This window comes from Leptonychotes weddellii, chromosome 4 (assembly GCF_054177405.1).
Source record: "Leptonychotes weddellii isolate Sample4059 chromosome 4, ASM5417740v2, whole genome shotgun sequence".
Taxonomy (NCBI): Eukaryota; Metazoa; Chordata; class Mammalia; order Carnivora; family Phocidae; genus Leptonychotes; species Leptonychotes weddellii.
Window position 1 is genome coordinate 86709653 of NC_138372.1, and position 21886 is coordinate 86731538.

General features: G+C 38.9%; 2 protein-coding genes across 17 annotated transcripts in view; one reads left to right on the forward strand and one right to left on the reverse strand.

Moving 5' to 3' along the window:
- Positions 1-8769, reverse strand: part of ST7L (suppression of tumorigenicity 7 like) — a 164053-nt gene extending 155284 nt beyond the window's left edge. For 8 of the 14 annotated variants that reach the window (XR_014144083.1, XR_014144084.1, XM_081815678.1 and 5 more), the window contains exons 1-4: positions 8369-8769; positions 6308-6390; positions 2969-3131; positions 1059-1113 (exon numbers count right to left, since the gene is read on the reverse strand). Coding sequence is in view for 9 of the 14 variants with exons in the window: in XM_081815678.1 (XP_081671804.1) it covers positions 1059-1113; positions 2969-3131; positions 6308-6390; positions 8369-8576 (509 nt within the window). In the remaining 5 variants the exon portion in view is untranslated. Of the gene's footprint in view, positions 1-1058; positions 1114-1865; positions 1887-2968; positions 3132-6307; positions 6391-7514; positions 8322-8368 lie in introns of those variants that run through there. The other 6 variants (XM_081815684.1, XM_081815685.1, XM_081815681.1 and 3 more) reach the window with 6 other exon arrangements.
- A 270-nt stretch (positions 8770-9039) lies between these two features.
- CAPZA1 (capping actin protein of muscle Z-line subunit alpha 1) overlaps positions 9040-21886 on the forward strand; it is a 50268-nt gene continuing 37421 nt past the window's right edge. Inside the window, exon 1 of one of the 3 annotated variants that reach the window (XM_081815690.1) lies at positions 9040-9343. In XM_081815690.1, the coding sequence (XP_081671816.1) occupies positions 9305-9343 (39 nt within the window). In that variant the 5' untranslated portion in view covers positions 9040-9304. Of the gene's footprint in view, positions 9344-9816; positions 10054-21886 lie in introns of those variants that run through there. The other 2 variants (XM_081815691.1, XM_081815689.1) reach the window with 2 other exon arrangements.

Below are 21886 nucleotides of genomic sequence, written 5' to 3' on the forward strand. Positions count from 1 at the left end.
AGTCTTTAAGCACAGGGATTATTGCTCAGTCACTCTGTATCCCCATCATTTTGCACAGTGGCCATACATAGTAGACACCTAATGTTTCTTGTTCAATGAATTAAATAACATGCCCCAGTCTACCTCCAGGTAAAACACAATTCTTATTAAAACAAAGTATCTTTGGGTTTAAGTGTCAAAAGCTGTTTTCTCATCTAGAGTTAAAACCAGAAGAGAAATGGACACAGTAGTGTGGATAGCAAATAGAAATATAAAATACAAGGGGCGCCTGGGTGGCTCAGTTGGTTGAGCGACCAACTCTTGATTTCAGCTCAGGTCATGGTATCAGGGTCATGAGATGAAGCCCCATGTTGGGGGAGTTCGCTTGAAAGTCTCTCTTTCCTCTGCCTCTGCTCCTCCCCAGACATGCGCGTGTGCTCTCTCTTTCAAAAAATTAAAAAAAATACTATACCCTGTACTGTTGCACAAATGAAGTTCATATTCAACGTTCAAATTGATATTTTCTAGTGAGTCCTCAAATTTTGGAATTGAGCATATATGTAAAACCATATGTTGACATTTGTACTTCTTTTCTTAATCTCATGAATTCTCTGAAAAGGCTTTTTGCCAAAACCAGGAGCCAAATGTATACTTACTATTATCACAAACATATGGTTTGAAGCAATGTTTCTCATGATTATTGAAGTAAATATAGTGAAGATGCTGCCAATTAAAGCTTGGGCTAATCATTTTCCCTTATTATACATCAGTGTCTCCAACTAGAAGAGCTGTGATGTGTTTATAAAAACAAATGTTTCCGTAATACTTCTACTCTCAAACTAATGCTATAATTATACTGAAAGCAAAATGTAATACCTCCGGGCGCCTGGGTGGCTCAGTTGGTTAAGCGACTGCCTTCGGCTCAGGTCATGATCCTGGAGTCCCTGGATCGAGTCCCGCATCGGGCTCCCTGCTCGGCAGGGAGCCTGCTTCTCCCTCTGACCCTCCCCCCTCTCATGTGCTCTCTCTCATTCTCTCTGTCTCAAATAAATAAATAAAATCTTAAAAAAAAGTAATACCTCCTATATTCTGCTCCTCGGAAAAGATTTAGAGGGTTTCTCCATACCTTGCATTCTAAAAAACAAAGGGGAGGAAAAAGGGAAATGAATTAGCTTAATCAACTGCAGTTAAATCAACTGCAGTATAGAAAAATACTATACAACATTCATTGTATAGTCACTGTATGCTATGCACAGTGCTAGCCAGACAGCACAAAGATGAATAAGGCCCGGACCACCCCTGCTGTCACGCAGCATACAATTAAATCTAGTCATTCTCCTATTTTTATCTCTATAGCATTTAGTTCATAATTCAATTACAGCACTTCACTTAACATATTACAATGTGATTATCCATTTGGTTTTCAGTTTCTCCCTTTAGAATATGAGCTTTTACAACTTTGTTCATTTTTGTATTCTTGGAGCCTAACACAGCATTTGGAACTGACTTGTTTAAATGAATGAAAAGTCACATGAGAGTCAGTCACGTAAACTACCATCTAAACTGTGTGATAAGTGCTATAGTAGAGATACTTTTGTTCCAAGAGAAGAAAAAAAGAAAGTGATTAATTTTTCTCTGGGGAAATTAGAAAAGGCTTTAGAAAGGAGGTAACATTTGAACTGATATTGAATCATGGTAAAAGATGAGTAGAAGGTTGCCAGATTAAGAACATTCTAAGGAGAGGAAGGATCATAAAAGCTGCACAGTATAGCTAGGCTAGAGTGCAGGGTAGGGAGTGTCTCCGCTCTCTGTATGCAATGATATACTCAATCTCACAACATGGAATAAGATTACATAATGCATTTTTGTCATAATTATTTACATACTGGACTCAGCTTCTTGCGGACAGATCTATGTCATATTCATCTTAATATGTCTCATTCTTAGGAGTTCTGTAATTATTTTATGAAAGAGGAGAAAAGAAAAGGGGAAAGAAAAATACCATTATTCCTTCCTGTACTCTTAAATGGTTGCCAATCCCATCCCTACTATTCCTGGTCAATACCATTCATGCTTCAGGGCTCAGCTTAAATGGCACTCTCTCAGAGACTTTCCCTGACCACCTAAAAAGTGGCAGTATTTTTCTACTAAACTAATACAACTCTAGTGGTTAGGTTTACTGAACAAATGAGACTTTATGGCACTCTATGGAATTAGGTCACTTGTATTATCACTGTATGAATTTTACTGATATAAAATTAAAGGGACAATAATCCAAAAATATCATTTCTATCTGGCCTTCAAATTTTTACTTTCCTAATTGCATATCATTAATAATATTTACTTTGTATTACTGGATACATATAGAGGAATAGCCTACAATTAAAGTATGACAATGGATTATCTATACATGAATAACTAAGATTTTGATGCCTTTGTAAATATATTGAGAAGAAAAAGTATTTTTCCTAACTTTGCTATGTTCGCAGAAACGGCTAATTGTCTCTGTTCTCTCCTTTATCTAAGAAGATCTCCTAATTACTAGCTGAGCATATGTATGCTAAGAAAATGGTTACAATTTCTAGCTTCCCTTATAGCTACTTGTGGCCATTTGGCAGAGGTCTGACCAGTAGGAAGTAAGCTGAAATAGTATGTAACACTCCAAGAAGTATCCTTGGCTGCTGTGGGATTGAGTAGGGGGAAAGGGTGGCCTTCTACTGGCCTAGTCTCCTTCCTGCTGATTAGAATGTGGGTATGATGGCATAAACGAGAGCAACTGTCTTGGACCACAAGGAAAAACTTCACTTAGAGATGGCAGGCTAACAAAATGGGAGACTGGGTCTCTGATGATCATTGCTCTCCGTATCAGCTGCAGGTTACCTATATTTACATGAAAGACAAACTTCTCTCTGTTGTGAGTTTTCTCTCTCCCAGAGACAAACACAATCTTAACTATACAGCTCTGAAAACTTTTTACATAAATAGTCACCTGACAAATTCTGTCTGCTGTTTTCACTTTCTCTGTTGCTAGAAGGAGAACCTGACTCTGAAATGCTGCTTTCTGTTCCTCCCATCAGTGGTCGCAAATGGCTCATAGACACTTGTTCAATAAAAGATGTGCCGTGCTTATGGAAGTACCACCATTCAAATATCTATGACAAACAAACAAAAAATCCTTGACTTAAAATAGAACTGATCAGCAGACATATGAGCTCAAATTAAAACATTCTTTCACGATGTTCCCATTTAATTTAATTTTAAATGTCCTCTCCTCCCAAAAAATAAGCCAAACATAAGATTCCCCAATAGCCAGGCAAAAATAAAATACCCTTTTTATAGCTTTGTTATGAAATTTAGACAAGCTGAGGCAAAACTAGAAGAAATATATCTGTAAATGAAATATTAAAAAAAACAACAAGAAACAAGGGTGCCTGGCTGGCTCAGTCGGTAGGGCATGTGACTCTTGGTCTCTGGGTTGTGAGTTTGAGCTCCATGTTGGGTGTAGAGATTACTTAAAACAAACAAACAAACAAACCAGCAAGAAGCATTTAATCTGTAAATAATCTAACTCTGTTACGTTACATTGTCATTTTACTCCATCTGTAGCATAATTAAAAGAAAAACAATTTTGAAATAACTAGCATGGTGGATTAAGACTAGGGGTAGAAAGCCCACATTTGACTCCCAGTCCACCTGTGTGCTCTGGGTAAGTCACTTAACCTCTAGCCTCTCAGAGCCTCAATGTCCTATCTATTAAATATGGTTAACAAGAATTGTAAATGCCTTTTGAACAATGAAGTACTACTCCAGTATTTGGCAGTATAATTAATGTAGGATAAGAGGCTGATTCTCATATTGAACCATTTAAAAATCAGGATATTCACTCTTTTATGTTTTCAAGATCTATCACTGTTATAAAAAGAGGAATCAAAAGAAGCTCTGTGGGAGCGCCTGGCTGGCTCAGTCAGCAGAGCATGCAACTCTTAATCTCCAGGTTGTAAGTTCAAGCCCCATGTTGGGCTAGAGATTACTTAAAAAAAAAAAAAGCTCTCTGTGTTGAATTAGAAGAATGTTTCATATTTGGACACTCTAGCATTCTCAACTACCTTTACCTGGCTCTTTCAGGTTTCAGCTTAAATGACAGGTCCTCAGGGAACTTTCCCTGATTCCACAGAACAGAAAAGAGTATTATATGCACTCTCACTGGATCTTGCATTTTCCTTTCAGAGTAATCTTTTCACTTGTAATAATTAGCTAAACAACTGGCTTCATTGTTATTCTTCAAGCTCCCAAGCACGCTAGCTCCTACCCCTTCAGATGGAAGTAACACAAACAGCATAGATAGCTTCAGTATTTCAGGGGGTAAAAGAAATTATAAACATAATAACCTTTGCTAATAAAAACTCATCAATATTATAAGGGTCATGACACAGTTTAACCTTTAAAATGTTACTTGAATTTCCTAATTTTCTTATTGTATATTGTTATAACCACTCTATTTTATTATTAGCTACTGTTGTTAATCTCTTACTGAGCCTAATTCATTTACTTAAAAAAGTTTTTTTATTTGAGTATAGTTGATCCACAATGTTACATTAGTTTCAGGTGTATAATATAGTGATCTGACTTCTCTACACATTATGCTTTGCTCACCACAAGTGTACCATCACCATATGATGCTACTACAGTATGAATTTCTTAATTTTTGTAAATTTAAAACTCTGGTTTAAAAAAGAAGAACAAGTGTTAAGAACTGTTTTATATATTATACATGTTATGTTTTATACATCTATAATGTATATGTAAGCTTTTCCGCCCTTATAAATGAGGACTCAGAGAATTATGTGAGTTGCCCAAAGTTATCAGCTATTAAGTGGCAGAGTTGAGACTCAAAACTACATCTTCTGGTTCCAAGACTAATGCTTTTTCCACCCGTCAGTTGTTTAGAGATAGATCATTCTCTTTATTTAGATTTTTACGTGTTATTGACTAAATATGCTAAAATATGCTTAACTATGAGTGGGCTTTATAAGCAGTAAATTTTAACTAATTTAACTATACTAACACATAGATTTTATCTTAAATTCCTCAGTATTTTTTTTTTTTTTATCAAGAGAAAATCCCTTTCTTGTCTAGCATTTCACTTTAACAAAATGGCCAAGTATTAGTCCCTATTAAAAAAAAAAACCAGAAACAAAAAACACTCCAATACAAATGCCATTATTTCTACTATAATAGAAGAGCACCATCTAGAGATGAGAAAAAAAGCACAGAAAAATTCACTGGTCATGTATGCCATACTTCCTAAGATTTTTATCTGTAGCAGTATTTTTCCAAAGTTTATACTAGGAAACACTAGTTCCCAGGGATGTTAATAGAGATTATGTATATATATTTTTAAATTTCTTAATTGAAAATGATAGTTCAGCCAATTAAGACAAGGGAAAGCTGAATGAAAGTTAAGACATCTCAGAATAATAATGGCCCAAAATTCATTAAGTGCTCACTCTGGGCTAGCTACCATGTTATTGAAAGCTCTTAGACACATTATCTCATTTAGTTTTCATAATCCTATGAAGTTGATATTATCATCCCCAGTTTATAGATGAGGAAATTAAAGCTTAGAAAAGTTAATTAATTTGCTCAAAGTCACACAACTAAAGTGATGGTTCTGAAAACTAATATAATATTGTATGTCAGCTATACTTCAATTAAAAATTTTCTTCTGACAAAAAATAAATAAATAAAGGGATGGTTAGCTTGGCTCCAATACTCTGCTCTTAAATACTCCAGAGAAGATAATTGGCAACCTATAGGCTGAATTCAAGACACAATTTTTAGTTTGCCCGATGTTGCTAAGATTAAAGTATTGGGAGACTTTTATATAAAAACTTGTTGCATCCAGATTCTTTCAAAATCATATGAAAAATTGGAAGATCTCATTATAGTGGTCTGCGAATCTATATGGCAACAACTAGCTTTATCCCCTTCCAGAAGCAGCATGCATTGTCCAGATTACCCAGTCCTAAAAGTAAATAAGGAACTTAATTTTTACACTCTATTTCATTCATTTTTGTTACTAAATTGGGCCCTGCAAGCATTTAGTTGGGAACCCACCACCAACCCCTGCCCCTTCCATTATACAATAGTCTTTCATATACAAATGAATACTGCCAGTCTCTAAAAGCGGAGAGGAAGATGCAGTGTTTTTTCAAATTCTGAAATATGTTGAGAATGCTGATCTATAAGTATTTATAATTATTGTAACCATAAAGATATTTGATCTTTAGATAAATACCAAACCATGAAGGAAATGGAAACTACTTACAAATATTAGTCCTGATATCAAAGAAGATGTTCCTGTAAGTGCCACGTAGAATTTGGGTGTCAATGAATTTAAAAATACTGTCACTGCAAAAGGGAAAAAAAAAAAAAATCAAAGTTTAAAAAAAACGCAAATTCAAAATACTCAAGTTACAAATATGCAGGTATCTTTATGAGTGGAGGAACATAAATAGTTTTAATATCTAGTATGAGATTCATTTGAGAAAGTTGTAATTTTTAAAAAGGTTTTTTTTTTTTTAAAGATTTGTTTAATTTATTTGACAGAGAGAGAGACACAGTGAGAGAGGCAACACAAGCAGGGGGAGTGGGAGAGGGAGAAGCAGGCTTCCTGCTGAGCAGGGAGCCCAATACGGGCTGGATGCGGGGCTCGATCCCAGGACTCCGGGATCATGACCTGAACCGAAGGCAGTCGCTTAACGACTGAGCCACCCAGGCGCCCCTAAAAAGGTACTTTAAATTCCCATTCTATCATATCTTAAAAATTACCTTTGAACATGTAAGGGTAGCATTTTAAACTGATAATTTGTTAAATAAGCAAATCAAAATGAGATAATTCAGTTTACTTTTGAGAATAAATTAAGAACCTATCAACCATAACTTTGACAAGAAGTTTTGCAAATCCCTAAGGATAAACTAAACAAACATCCTGTTACAAGAGATTTAGAACCACTCCCTAATTATTTTGGTGAGGTACAAACCAGTGTTTCAAATTAGAGTATATGTATGTATTTGGTATGTCAGATAGAGAGGCAAAATAAACCAAAGACAATAGCAACAGACTGAGAGAACTCCGTGAACCTGACTCACTGAAAGCCTGGACCAGATTTTTCACTTCAAATAACTGTCTCATAAATACTACGGGTTTCAGAAATAAATAAAAATCTATCATAGTTAACTACTCTCATCTAAATGGTGATCTAGTTAACACGTGGAAAAATAAATTATAAAAGTCAATGAATAATATTTCACTGAGCATGCAAATCACTAGTAAGCACTTCATTAACCAGTGACAGAGACACCAAATTAGCTCTTTCAAACAGTCTAGGAAGGCCAATTTTTTTAGTTTGTTTTAGTATGTTAGTTATATCTGAACTTATATAGAACCTATGTTTTAAAAAGTCCAAAATATTTCAGAACATTATCTCACAGTATTTCAGGTCATTTTATGAAGTAGAAAAGGAGACATTTGCCTTTTCTTGCTGCAGAAAAATAAACCACAGGTACTGATAGTCACAGTCATCACACAGCAGAAATACTTTCATCTTGTTCAGAGCTTGAGTGGAAATACTGTAATGACATGGTAAGAGGCCCTGGCTCCCATCCACTTTGTCCTGGCTACAGGTAAAGGATAGTATTTGCAGAATCCACGGGGATCATTACTTCTTACACGTCTTTGTATCTTCAGCTCAGACTAATATAGCAAGCTTTCTACAAATGTTGAAAGAAGTAAGGAAAGAACCCATTACTGTTTGTAGCTCTTTCCCTTTACTTCCTGTACTGTTTTATTACTCAAGATAAAGCCTAAAGCAAACAACAGACCAAGATACCACGAAAACTTTCTTGACAGAACTATCTTAAAATATGATAATAGTTGGCTAAGGTCATGGCATTTTTTTCCTTTTAGGTCTTTGCAGAAGCGCTCATCTTTGTTGTCTGGGTGTGGGAACTCTTAGCTAATCCGCGAAAGACTCAAAAGAATGATTTTCAAGGGATCCTACCAATGCTGGGAGTGTATATAAATTCTGCAACCGATATGAAAATGCTCTCATCTGTCATACTACCTGAAGCCTACAGCTTGTCAGGTGGCTCTTCCTCGGGTAAACGAGGACAGAAGAGAGAGGGCGGATCTTAAGAGCTCAAGGGAGGAGCCCATAGCTGCGGCTCAGGTTTGACAATCAGCTGCGGAGTTGCTACTAGGTCGCGCACCACCGACTCATTCTCCAAAGCCCTCCAGTGACTGCGGAGAATCTCTACCCTTTGCCCCTTGGCCCCGGCCCCTCTTCTAGCTCCCCCGCCCATCCCCAGGGAGGTCTGGGCCTCTCACCCGCAGCCAAATTCTCACACAGCCTCAGCGGGACCCTCAGAGCGTAAAGCAGTCCCAGCCCCGCCACGAACCACAGCGAGGCCCCAGTCCCCGCCAGCCCGGCCCGCAGCCGCTCCCTCCAGCCCAGCGACGGGCTCAGGCCGGGAGCAGGTGCAGGAGGAGATGCCGCAGCACTCGCTGCTTCACTCAAGCCGTCACCGTCCGCCATCTTGCCGCTCCCGCAGGCTCCGGGAGCTGGGAGGGGAGAAGGGCAGGAAACCGGGAGTCGGGAATCCTGGGATAGTGGCGGACCTGAAGTTGGCCTCTGTGAAGGCTGAGTCCCAAGGAAAGCGGACCAAGAAAATTTGGAAGGTGGAGGAGAGTCCCAGGACTGGGGTTACCTTTCCTTCGAAGGGCGGGAAGGGGTGACTAGCGGCACATATTCTGGAGGAACTGGACTGAGATGTGATCTCGGAGTGAAATGTTTTTGCTTCCATACGTGTGAGAGTCACCTCTCACCCTATTCCTGGGGTTGGAAAAGCCACCGACCGTTCCAGGGCCCGAGCAGCACTTAGCCCTTTGGACTCGGGTTGCCACGGAGATCACTGGTACTGGGAAAACCTACAGTAGCAATTGCTATTTGGTCGGATGGAGCTCGGGTGTCAGAAATAGTCGAAACACGCTCCCGGCGTCTCACAGATGAATGGGGGAAATGAATGTAACTCAGTGAGGAAGCGATTAGACTTAAAATCATTTAAGGAAAAGGCTTAAGGCAGAGTTTGAGACTTCCCGGAGCGCCGACGCTCGAAACCACCTCCCCGCCCGTAACTGAGATGGCGCCCTCTAGGTCGGCGTTTCCGGGCGGGTCCTTCCGACGGCCCCCGCGGTGATTCCATCACTCAGCTTCCTTCCCGGCCTGCCTCGCGCCGGGACCGGGTTGGGCCAGAGCAGCCCAAGATGGCCGACTTCGAGGACCGGGTGTCGGATGAAGAGAAGGTAAGGGGTCCGCCTCTCTCTCTTGCCTCCTCTCGCGACAGGGAACAGGGGCCCGACCTGGCAGCGGTGGGAACCCTGGCAGTGTCCCCAGGAAAAAGAAGCTCCTTGGCCTGTGCTGATATACGCTCTGCAGTTGGGACGCTTCTCTCTTTAGGGGCTTTCGTCTGCCTCACGGTGGCCCCAGTTCCCCATTCCTCAACTCTCTTTTTCTCCTCCTGGGCCTGAGGCACAGCCCAGTGACCTTCGTGCAAGAGAAGAGACTTTCCTTTATTGAATCGTGACTGTGGACTTTTTTCTGTAATTAAGAGAGGGGGCAATGGTGATGTCTCGACGTATCAAGAAGCAGTTATTTTACCGCCTTTAACTGTTGGGGCTCTCCCCATCCCCCCATTTTTAAATATGATTGAGGCTAGTTTAGGGCGAGTCACTTCCTGGTCAGGGTGGCCTCTTAACTTCCCTTTTGCTCCTCCTTCCTCGGGAAGTGATTTTGCTGTCACGACTCCTCGACAGGGAGAGGTCCCCATGTGTTGTCCGCCCATCCACTCTTTTCTATCGGCTGAACTGATTCTCAGTAATAAATGTGTAAGCCTCAGGACATTTGCTTCAGAATTTGAACACCACTCTTCCCCGTAGACACTCCCTTGATTGATTGTATGTATGCACATAAGCCCGCGATGACTCCATCCCTTGCGTCTTACATCCTATTAACGGTAATTTTTGAAAAATAGTTTTCTATTTCTTGTTAACAAATCAAGAATAGCCAGCGGATTTTTTTTTTTTTTAACTCTATAAAGGTTTTTTATATAGCACATAAACTTCATATTAACACATTCAAGTCTGGACAAAACATCGTGCCTTCTTTGATGCTCCACTGTGGTGTATTTGAGTATAATTAAATTTGTCAGTGTGTAATTTGCCTATTTACTTCTTCAAATGTGTTTTAAATACAAGAGCATATTCTACGTTAGGTGGAATAATTTTTGCTGACAGCTGCACACCTTTCTTAACACTTTGTCAGGCTTTTCAGTAACTACCTGATTTTAGGGCCTGTAGAAATTAGAGTGATTTCACTAGATGACTCGTTGTAGGACAAGAATTATGTCTTTTGTTTCCCACAGTGGCTGTAACAAAAAGTGCACTCTTTCTTGCTCTGTAAATGTGTCTGGGCTCTTTCTTTTTTTAATAAAAGAGAATGGGATGGCGCAAGGGACTGTTTATGATCCAGGAGTACTCGGTACAGAATAATTTGATATGTCATACTTACATATACCTTGTCATTTTGAAATACTGAAGAATGTGCTAAACACAAGTCATTGAATAATACTTTAGCATTGAATTTTCTCATTCTTGAAAATTCTCATGTGTAAAACTTAGGGGAGAAAAGGACATCGTATATATGAATTTATGCTGACGAGAAGACTGTAATAAAATGTCTAGTCTAAGTCAAAGAGTTTTGATTTGGATGAAATTAAATTATAGTAAAAATCGGAATAACCAAACATTTGTTAGCTCAACTGATGGTCTACTTGTTTTAAGGAAAAATATTGTTACAACAAAATTTCACTAAAAACTTAAATAACAGTAAACTTCAAAGTTTATGGTGTCCAAACAATACTATGTTTACTAGTATTGTTGGGTTTTTGTCTTTCACAATAGGTTAGAATGACTTTTTAATTAAACTTGGGAAAATATAATACATGTATTTCAAAAGAAAAGTGCAAATTGAGATGTCTTTGGATATTGACAATGTTTAGTAACGTTAATAGTCTTGATTTTATAACAGATTTGTGACCAGTTTCCTCTTACTTCCCAGCATACTTCTTTTGTTGCTTAATTTTAATAATGACACAGCAAGCATGTCAAAATTAGTATGGTAAATCTGTCCAAAAATGCTGATGAATTTCATATTCAGTAAACAGTTTTAGATTAGCTACATCTTCATTATTGTGGATAACTACGAATAGCTGATATTAAGAAGTCTCATATAATCCATATGATTTGAGATCACTGAAATTTTGTTATATTCTTATTCCCAGACAGAAACTGAACTGTATTTCTCTGTTGTGAATCTGTAAGTAAAAAGAAAGGGCCTTGACTTGTAAGATTACTTCAGTTCTCCTTTAGCTTCATAGCTACATTGCCCCCTTTTCCTCCAGACTTCTAATTCCTTTTAACTCAGGAGTTCAGGAATTGAAGTATTTTTCCAACAAAACTAGTTGATATGAATGTCTTAGCATTCATAAACAACCCTTAAGAGAGATTCTTGTCCTATAAAATTTTCACAGCCAAGGCACAATTACAAATTTTTAAAATCAGGATATTTTCAGCTGTAATTTGTATTGATTCTTCCTTTAAGGAACTCTATAAAGTTTCCATTTTATCCTCTTTTTAACCAAATTCTCAACTGCATTTGATTTGGGTTTTTTTAAGGCATTTATGTCATGATGCATATATATTTTAATATTGCTTTTTATCTTTGTTGCATTTCCTAAAAGCAGTGAACCCAGAGGTGAATTTGGTGTTGGTAGTCTCTGATTTCCTTGCAAGTACTTCCATAAAAGCTAGTAAGATCAACCATTCTCATAAGTAACTGCTTAGGGTTTTTATCACTTTACAAAGAGGAAGTTGGGTTTTTGAACTTCTACATTATTACCTGAAATGGTCATGATGAGCTGCCTAAATAAAACAGGAAGTTGAAAGTGTAAAATAACTTGCAGAAATAAATGCTTTTAGTTTTATCCTCGAGTTCAGTTTCTGAGAATGAGTTGTATTCTTCTAGTCACTCAGACTCTTCAGTTACTTGGTTCCAAATGCTTAACAAGACCAAAATGACAAGATACCATAATTAGGAAACCTGAAGTATGAGACAAACTTCTCATTTGGGTTCCTTGCACTGTTTCCTTTATTTCATGATTCAGCATTTTTAAAACGTAATTGCAGAAAGAATTTTAAGGCTGAAAAAAGTGCAATTAGCATATTTTTCCTTTCAGCTTATTAACTAGTAGGATATTTGTGAACAAACTCAGAAATGCCGTAACTGAGAAATGAATCTATATGCCTTAAGCTTAGATAATCATACCACCTTTAAGGCACTTTTTGAGAATCAGGTTTATCAGAATTATTTAGGAGAGATGTGAAAATGTAAATAGATAAAGAAATTTGAGGGCTCTGTTAGAGCTCATGAAAAATATCCTTTTAAATTGGATTTTTAAATTATATATTACCTCCTTAATTTACTAGATGATTTATTACCCTCATAGGATAAACCCTAGAGCTTATTTGCCATAGGTGTTTTCTAACAAGTCATCAATTCGTATTAGTACTGCTATTCTTTTTTTTTTTTTTTTCAAGATTTTATTTATTTATTTGACAGAGAGAGATACAGCGAGAGAAGGAACACAGCAGGGGGAGTGGGAGAGGGAGAAGCAGGCTTCCCGCCGAGCGGGAAGCCCGATGTGGGGCTTGATCCCAGGACCCTGGGATCATGACCTGAGCCGAAGGCAGACGCTTAACGACTGAGCCACCCAGGCGCCCCAGTACTGCCATTCTTCATCTTCCCTTTTTTCAGTTAGATTAGCTGAGTAGTATTTATAGAATCTGTTACAAAATCCTTGGATAGGCGCATAAAGCCTAAACAGGTGCAAACTCAGATGCCCAGTCTTTGGTTAAGAGTGTAGGTTAATGCTAAGGAAAGTAGTGTAATTTGTCGGAAAATTCAGACCCTAGGTTTGTCTGAATCAGAAGCTGTGCATTTTTTCACATGCACATGTTTTTCCCATGTAACCATGAATGAAAAAACCAGAATAGAGGTGTCCATTCAATGAATTATAAATGAAATATTGTGATGTAGTGGGAAAGAATGATTCTGAGTGTCAGGAGATTTGACCTCTCTCTGCTGAGCTTTTTAGCCACCAGTGTGATTTTGGAAACATCACTTAACCTGTGTGGGCCTCAGTTTTCATGTAAAATAGATAAGGAGAATTGGATCAAAGTAACTCAACAAAGTTTAACCAACTTTTACAAACTAATAAAAACAGTCTGTTTTAAAAAATGAAACATTAAAGTGTTTAAGGAGTTTCTATCATTTTCTGCTTTTGCACATTTGCCTGATAATGAAACTGAATTCTTTGGTAACTGAAACCCTATCTTTTTATTTAGTGCCTAACATAGCACCAGGTACATAGTTGAGGCACAACCTGTTTATATGAAGGAGACCAATCAATCACACTTTTCCTTCATTCTCATATTTCCTCAGCTCATGCTCCATCACCCCTCCCCCTCCCCCCAATTATTTCTGGTAATCTCTAGGTTTCTTGGGTTCCGGAATGTGTCCCACACTCTGGGTTCTTTGGACATTCGTTGTGCCTGAGCATCTGCTATTACTGGTGATCTGCCATGCCACTGCTGGGAACATTAGATCCCTCTGGGAGCATTTTTCCTGGTAAATACCACTTGGTAAATACCATAAAACTGCAAAGCCTTATGCATACCCAAATGACAATGAATATATACATCTAGGCTTGCAGAAGCCCTAATAAAAGTATTTCCTTCATCTGCTTTAAGTTCTCTCCTTTAGAGCTCAGAAAAGCACACACTATAAGATCAGGTATCGTTTGTGCTTTTCTACTCAGGAATTTCTCTCACTTTCTCACATGCCAAAAAAAAAAAAAGAAGAAGTTCAAGTTCTTATATGGATCAGCTCCTGAAAATAGAAACCCTGGGTAGGAGAAATCAGTCATGATACTGAAGACCATTTAACTACTTGGGGATTTCTGAACTAGGTGATAATTTTAACATGCACTTACCTGTTGTTTTCCCTTTTCCCTTCATCAGAACCTCCTGACACCCTTTGCATTTCAGTTCATTCCACTATTGTTCCCTTTTAGTCACACAGGCTCAGAACGTTGGCATCATCTTTTTCCTTCTTAGCCTCTTCTCTCACATTCAAATAGTATTCCAGTTCTGTAAGTTCTTCCTTCCTGTCATTAGATTCCGTTCCTCCATTTCCATTAGTATTTTTTTTTTTAAGATTTTATTTATTTATATGACAGAGAGAGACAGCGAGAACAGGAACACAAGCAGGGGGAGTGGGAGAGGGAGAAGCAGGCTTCCCGCTGAGCAGGGAGCCCGATGTGGGACTCTATCCCAGGATCCTGGGATGATGACCTGAGCCGAAGGCAGACGCTTAACGACTGAGCCACCCAGGCGCCCTCCATTAGTATTTTTAAGAAAATTATTTTTAATGTATAGGAACTATAATCACATTGCTTAAAATTAAAATGTAGGACAGGGCATGAGTAAAACGTCTCCCACCCTGTTTTCTAGCCATCCAGTTCCTAAGAGGCAGCCAATATTACCACTTTCTTCTATACCTTTTCTATTCTGTACATATACAAGCAAACAAATGTACTTTTTACTTAACAATACGTCCAGCCCATCCGCATATCCTTTTCCTATTAGTCTTCATTCAGGACCTTTTCTGATGCTTGAATTATTTTTAACAACATTCTTAATTGTTCTCTTTGCCTCCAGCCTCTTTTTTCTCTCTACATTTTCACGTATCAAAATTTTACATATTACAGCTTCTGCAGTCCTTCCCCTCTTAATAACATCTTCATTCTTGAGTTGCTCAGGCCAAAAAGTTTAGTGTCATTTTTTACTCCGGTTTCTTTCACAATCCACATATAGTCTATTAGCAAATCCTATAGGCTCTGCCTTCAAAATATACCCAGAATTTGACTGTTTTTCACCACACCTTATTCCAGATACTATGGAAGAAGCCACTGTGATTGCTCACTGAGGTTATTGCAGTAGTTTTCTCTCTGGTGTCCCTGCTGCTACTTTTGCCTCCTCCTCACCAGCCAGCAGGCTATCTTCAGTGCAGCACCCAGAATAATCTGGTTAGAAAATGTAAGTCGGAACATGTCACTTTTTTGCTCAAAATCAATGGCTTCCCATCCTCTTCAGAATAAAAGTTCTTACTCTGACTCCAAGTCCCTGTGTCTTTACCACTTACCTCTCTGACCTCATCTCCTATTTTCTGCTGGTCCTCCCTGTTCTAACCACACTTTCTCACCTAAAAGGGTCTTTGCATTTGCTCTGTACGCTGGAGTTCTCTTCTATATCCTTACTTCCTTCAGCTCTTTCATCAGAAGTCATGAAATCTTCTCTGGTCACCCTGTATATTTCCAAATCCTAACATTTCATTATCCCCTTACCTTCCTTTATTTTTTATTCCTTAGCATTTATCAATGGCTATCAGACCATGTAGTTTATATAATGTTGTCTGTTGTTTCTCCATTTGAATGTAAGGTCCACAAGAACCATACACTGGTGAGTCTCCATTGCCTAAAACAGTGCTGACACATAGTACGCTGTCAGATATTTGTTGAATGAATGAATGAATGAATCTGACTTTAATAGCATGTGTCTTGATTTCATAGCTAACTGTTAGAGGACAGACTGATTTTCAGATTTTGTGAAGCCGTATTGAGGACTCCAATACTTCCATATTACTAACTGTTTAATTTTATTAATGGAGCTTCCCACTCAGAAAGCTTCAGCACTTCTCCATTACCTACAGAATAAAACCAGACTTGATATTAGCAAAACTACTGTCATCTGACTCATCTTATTCTACTCTTCTCTTTTATTATCTCCAGATAAAGCCTCTGTTCCTATGAAACTGCTCTGCTTACAAAAGGCTGTTTTTTCCCTACCTTTTGTCATTCTTACTGTTCCCTCATTTGTGTTGTTGTTGTTTTAAAGATTATTTATTTATTTATTTGAGAGAGAGAGCATGAGGAGGGGGGAGGGTCAGAGGGAGAAGCAGACTCCCTGCTCAGGAGGGAGCCCGATGCAGGACTCGATCCTGGGACTCCAGGATCATGACCTGAGCTCAAGGCAGTCGCTTAACCAACTGAGCCACCCAGGCGCCCCTGTTCCCTCATTTGTAATGCCCTCCTTCTTTTTTCCCCCTACAATCTAAAGCACTTTGGAGAGCTCAGTTTAGACCCACCTTCCGCTTCCTTACAGTAGTCTTTCACCAACCCAGCCCATATCCATCTCCTCTTTCCTCTTAAGTTCTGTGCTCTGTAATTTGGCTTTGAATTATAGTTATTTTTAAATGATTGATAGATCTTTACTGAGGGCTGTTATTTGTATAAATTTGTTTGCTAACAGTGGTAAAGTGTACAAAAATTTGAAAAGCCAAGGTGCTGACTATATACAATCTTAAAAAAAAAAAAAATCTTGATGCCCAAGCCATACCCTATATCTGTTACCTCAGAGTTTCTGTGGGTGAAACCCAAGCATCAGTATTTTTAAAGTTCCCAGCGTGTCCTAACATATAGCAGAAGTTCAGAACCATCAGCTTAAGGCAAAAGGGGATTTGTTGGCTTCTTTCACTATTCTTTTTTTTTTTTTTAAGATTTTATTTATTTATTTGAGAATGAGAGAGAGCAAGAGATCGAGAGCCCATAAGTGAGGGGTTGGGGGCATAGGGAGAGGGAGAGGACTCCCTGCTGAGCAGCGAGCCTGATGGGGGCTTGACCTCAGGACCCTGGGATCATGACCTGAGCCCAAGGCAGACGCTTAACCAACTGAGCCGCCCAGGCGCCCCTTTCACTAATCTTTTTGTCTTTATCTTTAGTACTCCTCTCAGTGCCTGGGACCCAGTAAAGTGTTCTGTTGTTTTGAGTGAATGAACAAACTGGTAAATACAAAGATCCAAACTTTAAAGAAAACATGTTACTCAAACTTCAGTAACATCTAGGCATTTACTTAGGGAAAGAAACTTAAGTATCTGCTATGTGTAAGTCTGTCTCATGTTACTTCATTGGATTCTTAAAACAGTCCTAGATATAAGCAGGTATTATACCCACAGATGAAGAAACAAAGACCTAAGCAGTTAAATGTTAAAGCTGGCATGGGAAACTACATCTGACTTCCAAAGATTTTGAAGAAAAATTAAAATTGGCAAAAAGATGTACTTTTAACTTAGAATGCCATAACATGCCAGATGTGCAGTAGATCTTCATGTCAGAAGCTTCCTGTTTCCCACTGCTTTTGTTTCCATGCGGCAAAGGTTCTCACCACGGAACTCTGCCCTTTTGGACTTTGGTCATTGCTCTCGGCATCTGCATCTCAGGGTGTTCGGTGTGGATTTTTCCTTAGTTTCTTAACTTGGCCTTCCTATTTCCAAAACAATGCCCATTGTATATCTGGCGCTTGGAATCCTTTAACTGTCTACCCAGTCACCTAGAATAGGTGGTGAGAGTGTGTACATTTTAACACAGCTCCTAAGCAACAAGTTACTTCTGTGATCTTTTCACTCATTTTTATCTTTTTTTCTGACTCATTAGAACATATCTGACTTTTTTACTTCCTCAGTTCTTGATCTAGACATTTAGATCCTCTAATTAAAACAAATAGGGTCTTGGGGCACCTGGGTGGCTTAGTCGGTTAAGCATCTGCCTTTGGCTCAGGTCATGATCCTGGGGTCCTGGGATCGAGCCCCACATTGGGCTCCCAGCTGAGCAGGGAGCCTGCTTCTCCCTCTCCCTCTGCCTGCTGCTCTGCCTGCTTGTGCGCACGTTTCCTTGCTCTCTGTCTCTCTCTGTGTGTCAAATAAATAAATAAAATCTTAAAAAAATAAATAGGGTCTCTTACCTCCTTCCATATGAATAGCAATGGTACTTTGCATTTAAGTTAAGACAATTTTTTAAGTCTTCACTGAGATTGAGCCAGTACTTAAATTTTTTTTTTCTGTTCAGTAGCTGATGTCTTAAGGCTTACCACTGACTTTGAACTTCTAAATGAACACTTACGACGTATACTTGGAAATCTTTTTACCAACATTCTGAGGTTTTATATTAGGAGAGTCCAGAATGAGAACAAAGGGATGATTTCCTTCTAACTTCATGCATAGAGAAGTTAAAAGGGAATTGTTGGGAAAGATTAACTAGAAAATAAAATAGGCAAGAGCAGATTTTTGGTTCTTGTCTGTTGTAAGTTTTATGCTTAAGTATGTCATGTTTTTATACTGTTACACTAGGTGACATAAAATACAATGATGGCCCTGTTAAAGAAAAAATTATTCTGACACTTGTTAAAATAAGAAGACTTTATTCAACATTTCTGCATTAGTGTAGAGAGCTAGAGCTCAGCTCCAAATGAGGCAGAAACAGCCAGGGATCTATAGCCATCAAGCAGAATGAGAGGGTCAGTGGATAGAAAATTACTAAGAGGACACATCACGGGTAGAGGGATTCTTGCTAAACACATCTTTTTTTTTTTTAATTAATTAATTTATTTATTCATAAGAGACAGAGAGAGAGAGAGAGGCAGACTCTCCGCTGAGCAGGGAGCCCGATGCGGGACTCGATCTCAGGACCCCGGGATCACGACCTGAGCCGAAGGCAGACGGTTAACCATCTGAGCCACCCAGGCACCCCTTGCTAAACACATCTAACAGGAGTCTTGTTAAAGGCAGATTGAGGACTTACACATCAAAGGTGGGGGATAAGGAACTTGATCAGATATCAAAAGTGGGGGAATTCTCACTAAACTGACAACAGGATTCTTGGTAGGACTGGGTTAGGCAGGTCATAGATAGGATGGAGCCAAGATCAAGGCCCAGCTGAAGAGAGGGCTCAGAGGAGCCTGACTAACATTTGGTTGAGAAGATACTTTGATATTCCATGTGTATCATATAATTAATAAATTTTCAAGCAATTATTCTTTAGAGTTGATAGGTTTTTTGTTTGTTTGTGTGTGTTTGTTTTTTTAAAGATTTTATTTATTTATTTGACAGAGAGAGCACAAGCCGGGAGAGCGGCAGGCAGAGGGAGAGGGAGAAGCAGGCTTCCCGCTGAGCAAGGGAAGCCCATTGTGGGACTCAATCCCAGGACCCCGGGATCATGACCTGAGCCAAAGGCAGTCGCTTAACCAACTGAGCCACCCGGGCACCCTAGAGTTGATAGAAGTTTGAAAATGAAATTGTTGGGAGTTCCTTTCTATTTGCTAGATGGGATGCTGCCCAATTCATTAATCATTAAATAAAGCCAATTAGATCTTCCATGAATGAATGAGTGAATGAAATTGCTCTACTTAAAACAAACTTACCTGCTTTCTCTACCTGACAAAACTTATAATTGGTTGCTAATAGAGAAACAGTTTCTAAGAACTACTTTAAAATGGTTTAAAAAGAGTAAACAAGGCAAATTATTTGGAAGTGCCATCATTTTTTATAATATTGATCCTAATTTAAGACATTTTATGCTTTTAAGCCTTCGCCCTTACTGATAATGATAAACTATATATAGCTAAATTTTTATTTCTAAGTACATTCTGAGTGTTTATAGTGTCTCTAGTTCTAAACTAGGAAAATAATATTTAGTTTATTTGAAATTTAAAAAAACAGCTAACAGCTACAGTAAGTTTTATTTAATGAAACCAGTATTCCATTTGGTCCTAGAGATCACTGAGAATATTTTTTTTTTTCTAGAATTACAGCCCTAAATTAAATTCTCACTAGCCTCTGAGAACCCTCAGCCAGGAGGGATTTGTTTATTTGATAAAGGCACAATTCTACAGCTTTTGTACTATCATATATACATGTCAGCAGCTTGGAACTTGCCTATTAAATTATTGCCCCAGACAGGTTATTGTTGATATACTGAAAGCTTTAGAATCAGATGAAGAAATGAACCACATTGAGGCAATGTATGTTTAAAAAAAAATTATTTCTTGTCAAAATAATATGAGGGCGGTTGGTGGGCACCTGGGTGGCTCAGTCAGTTAAGCATCTGCCTTCGGCTCAGGTCCTGATCCCAGGGTCCGGGGATGGACCTCCACGTTGGGCTCCCTGCTCAGTGGGGAGTCGGCTTCTCCCTCTGCACCCACACTCCCCGTCCCCACTCTTGCTCTCAAACTCTCTCTCTGTTTCAAATAAATCTTAAAAAATCTTAAAAGAAAACAACAAAACCACGCTAGGGGGAGGGAGGGAAGAGTAGGCAGAGCACAGTGAATATTCTCTATGATTCTGGGGCGCCTGGGTGGCTCAGTCGTTAAGCGTCTGCCTTCAGCTCAGGTCATGATCCCAGGGTCCTGGGATCAAGCCCCGCATCGGGCTCCCTGCGCCGTGGGAAGCCTGCTTTTCCCTCTCCCACTCCCCCTGCTTGTGTTCCTTCTCTCGCTGTGTCTCTCTGTCAAATAAATAAATAAAATCTTTAAAATATATATATATATATATATTCTCTATGATTCTATAATGGTGGATACATGTCATACATTTGTCCAAATCTATAGAATGTACACCACAAAACAGTGAACCCTAATGTAAACCCTGGGCTTTGGATGATGATGATGTATCAGCATAAGTTCATGAAATGAACAAATGAACTACGCTAGGGGTGTTAATAATGGAAGAGGTGTGCATGTTGGGGGGCAGGGAGTGTATGGAAAATTTCTGTAACTTCTTAGTTTTGCTGTGAACCTAAAACTGCTCTTAAAAAAAGTAAAGCCTTGGGCACCTGGGTTCTCAGTCGGTTAAGCACGTCGGTTAAGCACGTCTGCCTTCGGCTCAGTTCATGATCCCAGAGTCCTGGGATGGAGTCCCTGCTCAGCGGGGAGCCTGCTTCACCCTCTCCCTCTGCTCCCCTGCTCCTGCTCTCTCGCTCGCTCACTCTATCTCAAATAAATAAATAAAATCTTAAAAATAAAGTAAAGCCTTAAAAAAATAACATCTAAATATCTTCAAACAAAAAAAATCTCTTAGGAAATAGCATTGAATTTCATGCAAACAGAACTTACTCTATCAAGTGCGTAAGAATAAGGTAAATCTCTTTCAGGAGGAGAAATGTAGTTATTAATCCTTGAATACTTCTGGAATGATGTAGAATAATATAAAGAAAATAAACATTTATAAAAGTACAATTGGTTACTATTCTTTTTTAAGTGTAGCCTGGTTGAAAACATAAGTAAACTTTGGAAGATGTGTTACTACTTTAAAGGGAAGTGAAGCAGAGACATTTTGGAGAACTTTTGGTCAGTAAAAAGGTTGCCGCTGTTTACAGTTTTTGGTAAAGACTGTAATGATGGGGAATATAAGGTGACTAGGATCCAAAGAATTTCTAGAAAAGAGAAAGTATTTTCTTAATAATTTGAAGGGTTTGTTCGGTTTGATAATTTAAAGCAGCAATTGTCTTGCTAGGACCAGTTAACAATAGCTGACATTTTTTTTTTTTTTAAAGATTTTATTTATTTGAGAGAGAGAATGAGAGACAGAGAGCACGAGAGGGAAGAGGGCAGAGGGAGAAGCAGACCCCCTGCTGAGCAGGGAGCCCGATGCGGGACTCGATCCCAGGACCCCGGGATCATGACCTGAGCCGAAGGCAGTCGCTTAACCAACTGAGCCACCCAGGCGCCCCAACAATAGCTGACATTTTGTGCCTATTTTATTTTATTTTTTTAAGATTTTATTTTTAGGGGCGCCTGCGTGGCTCAGTCGTTAAGCGTCTGCCTTCGGCTCAGGTCATGATC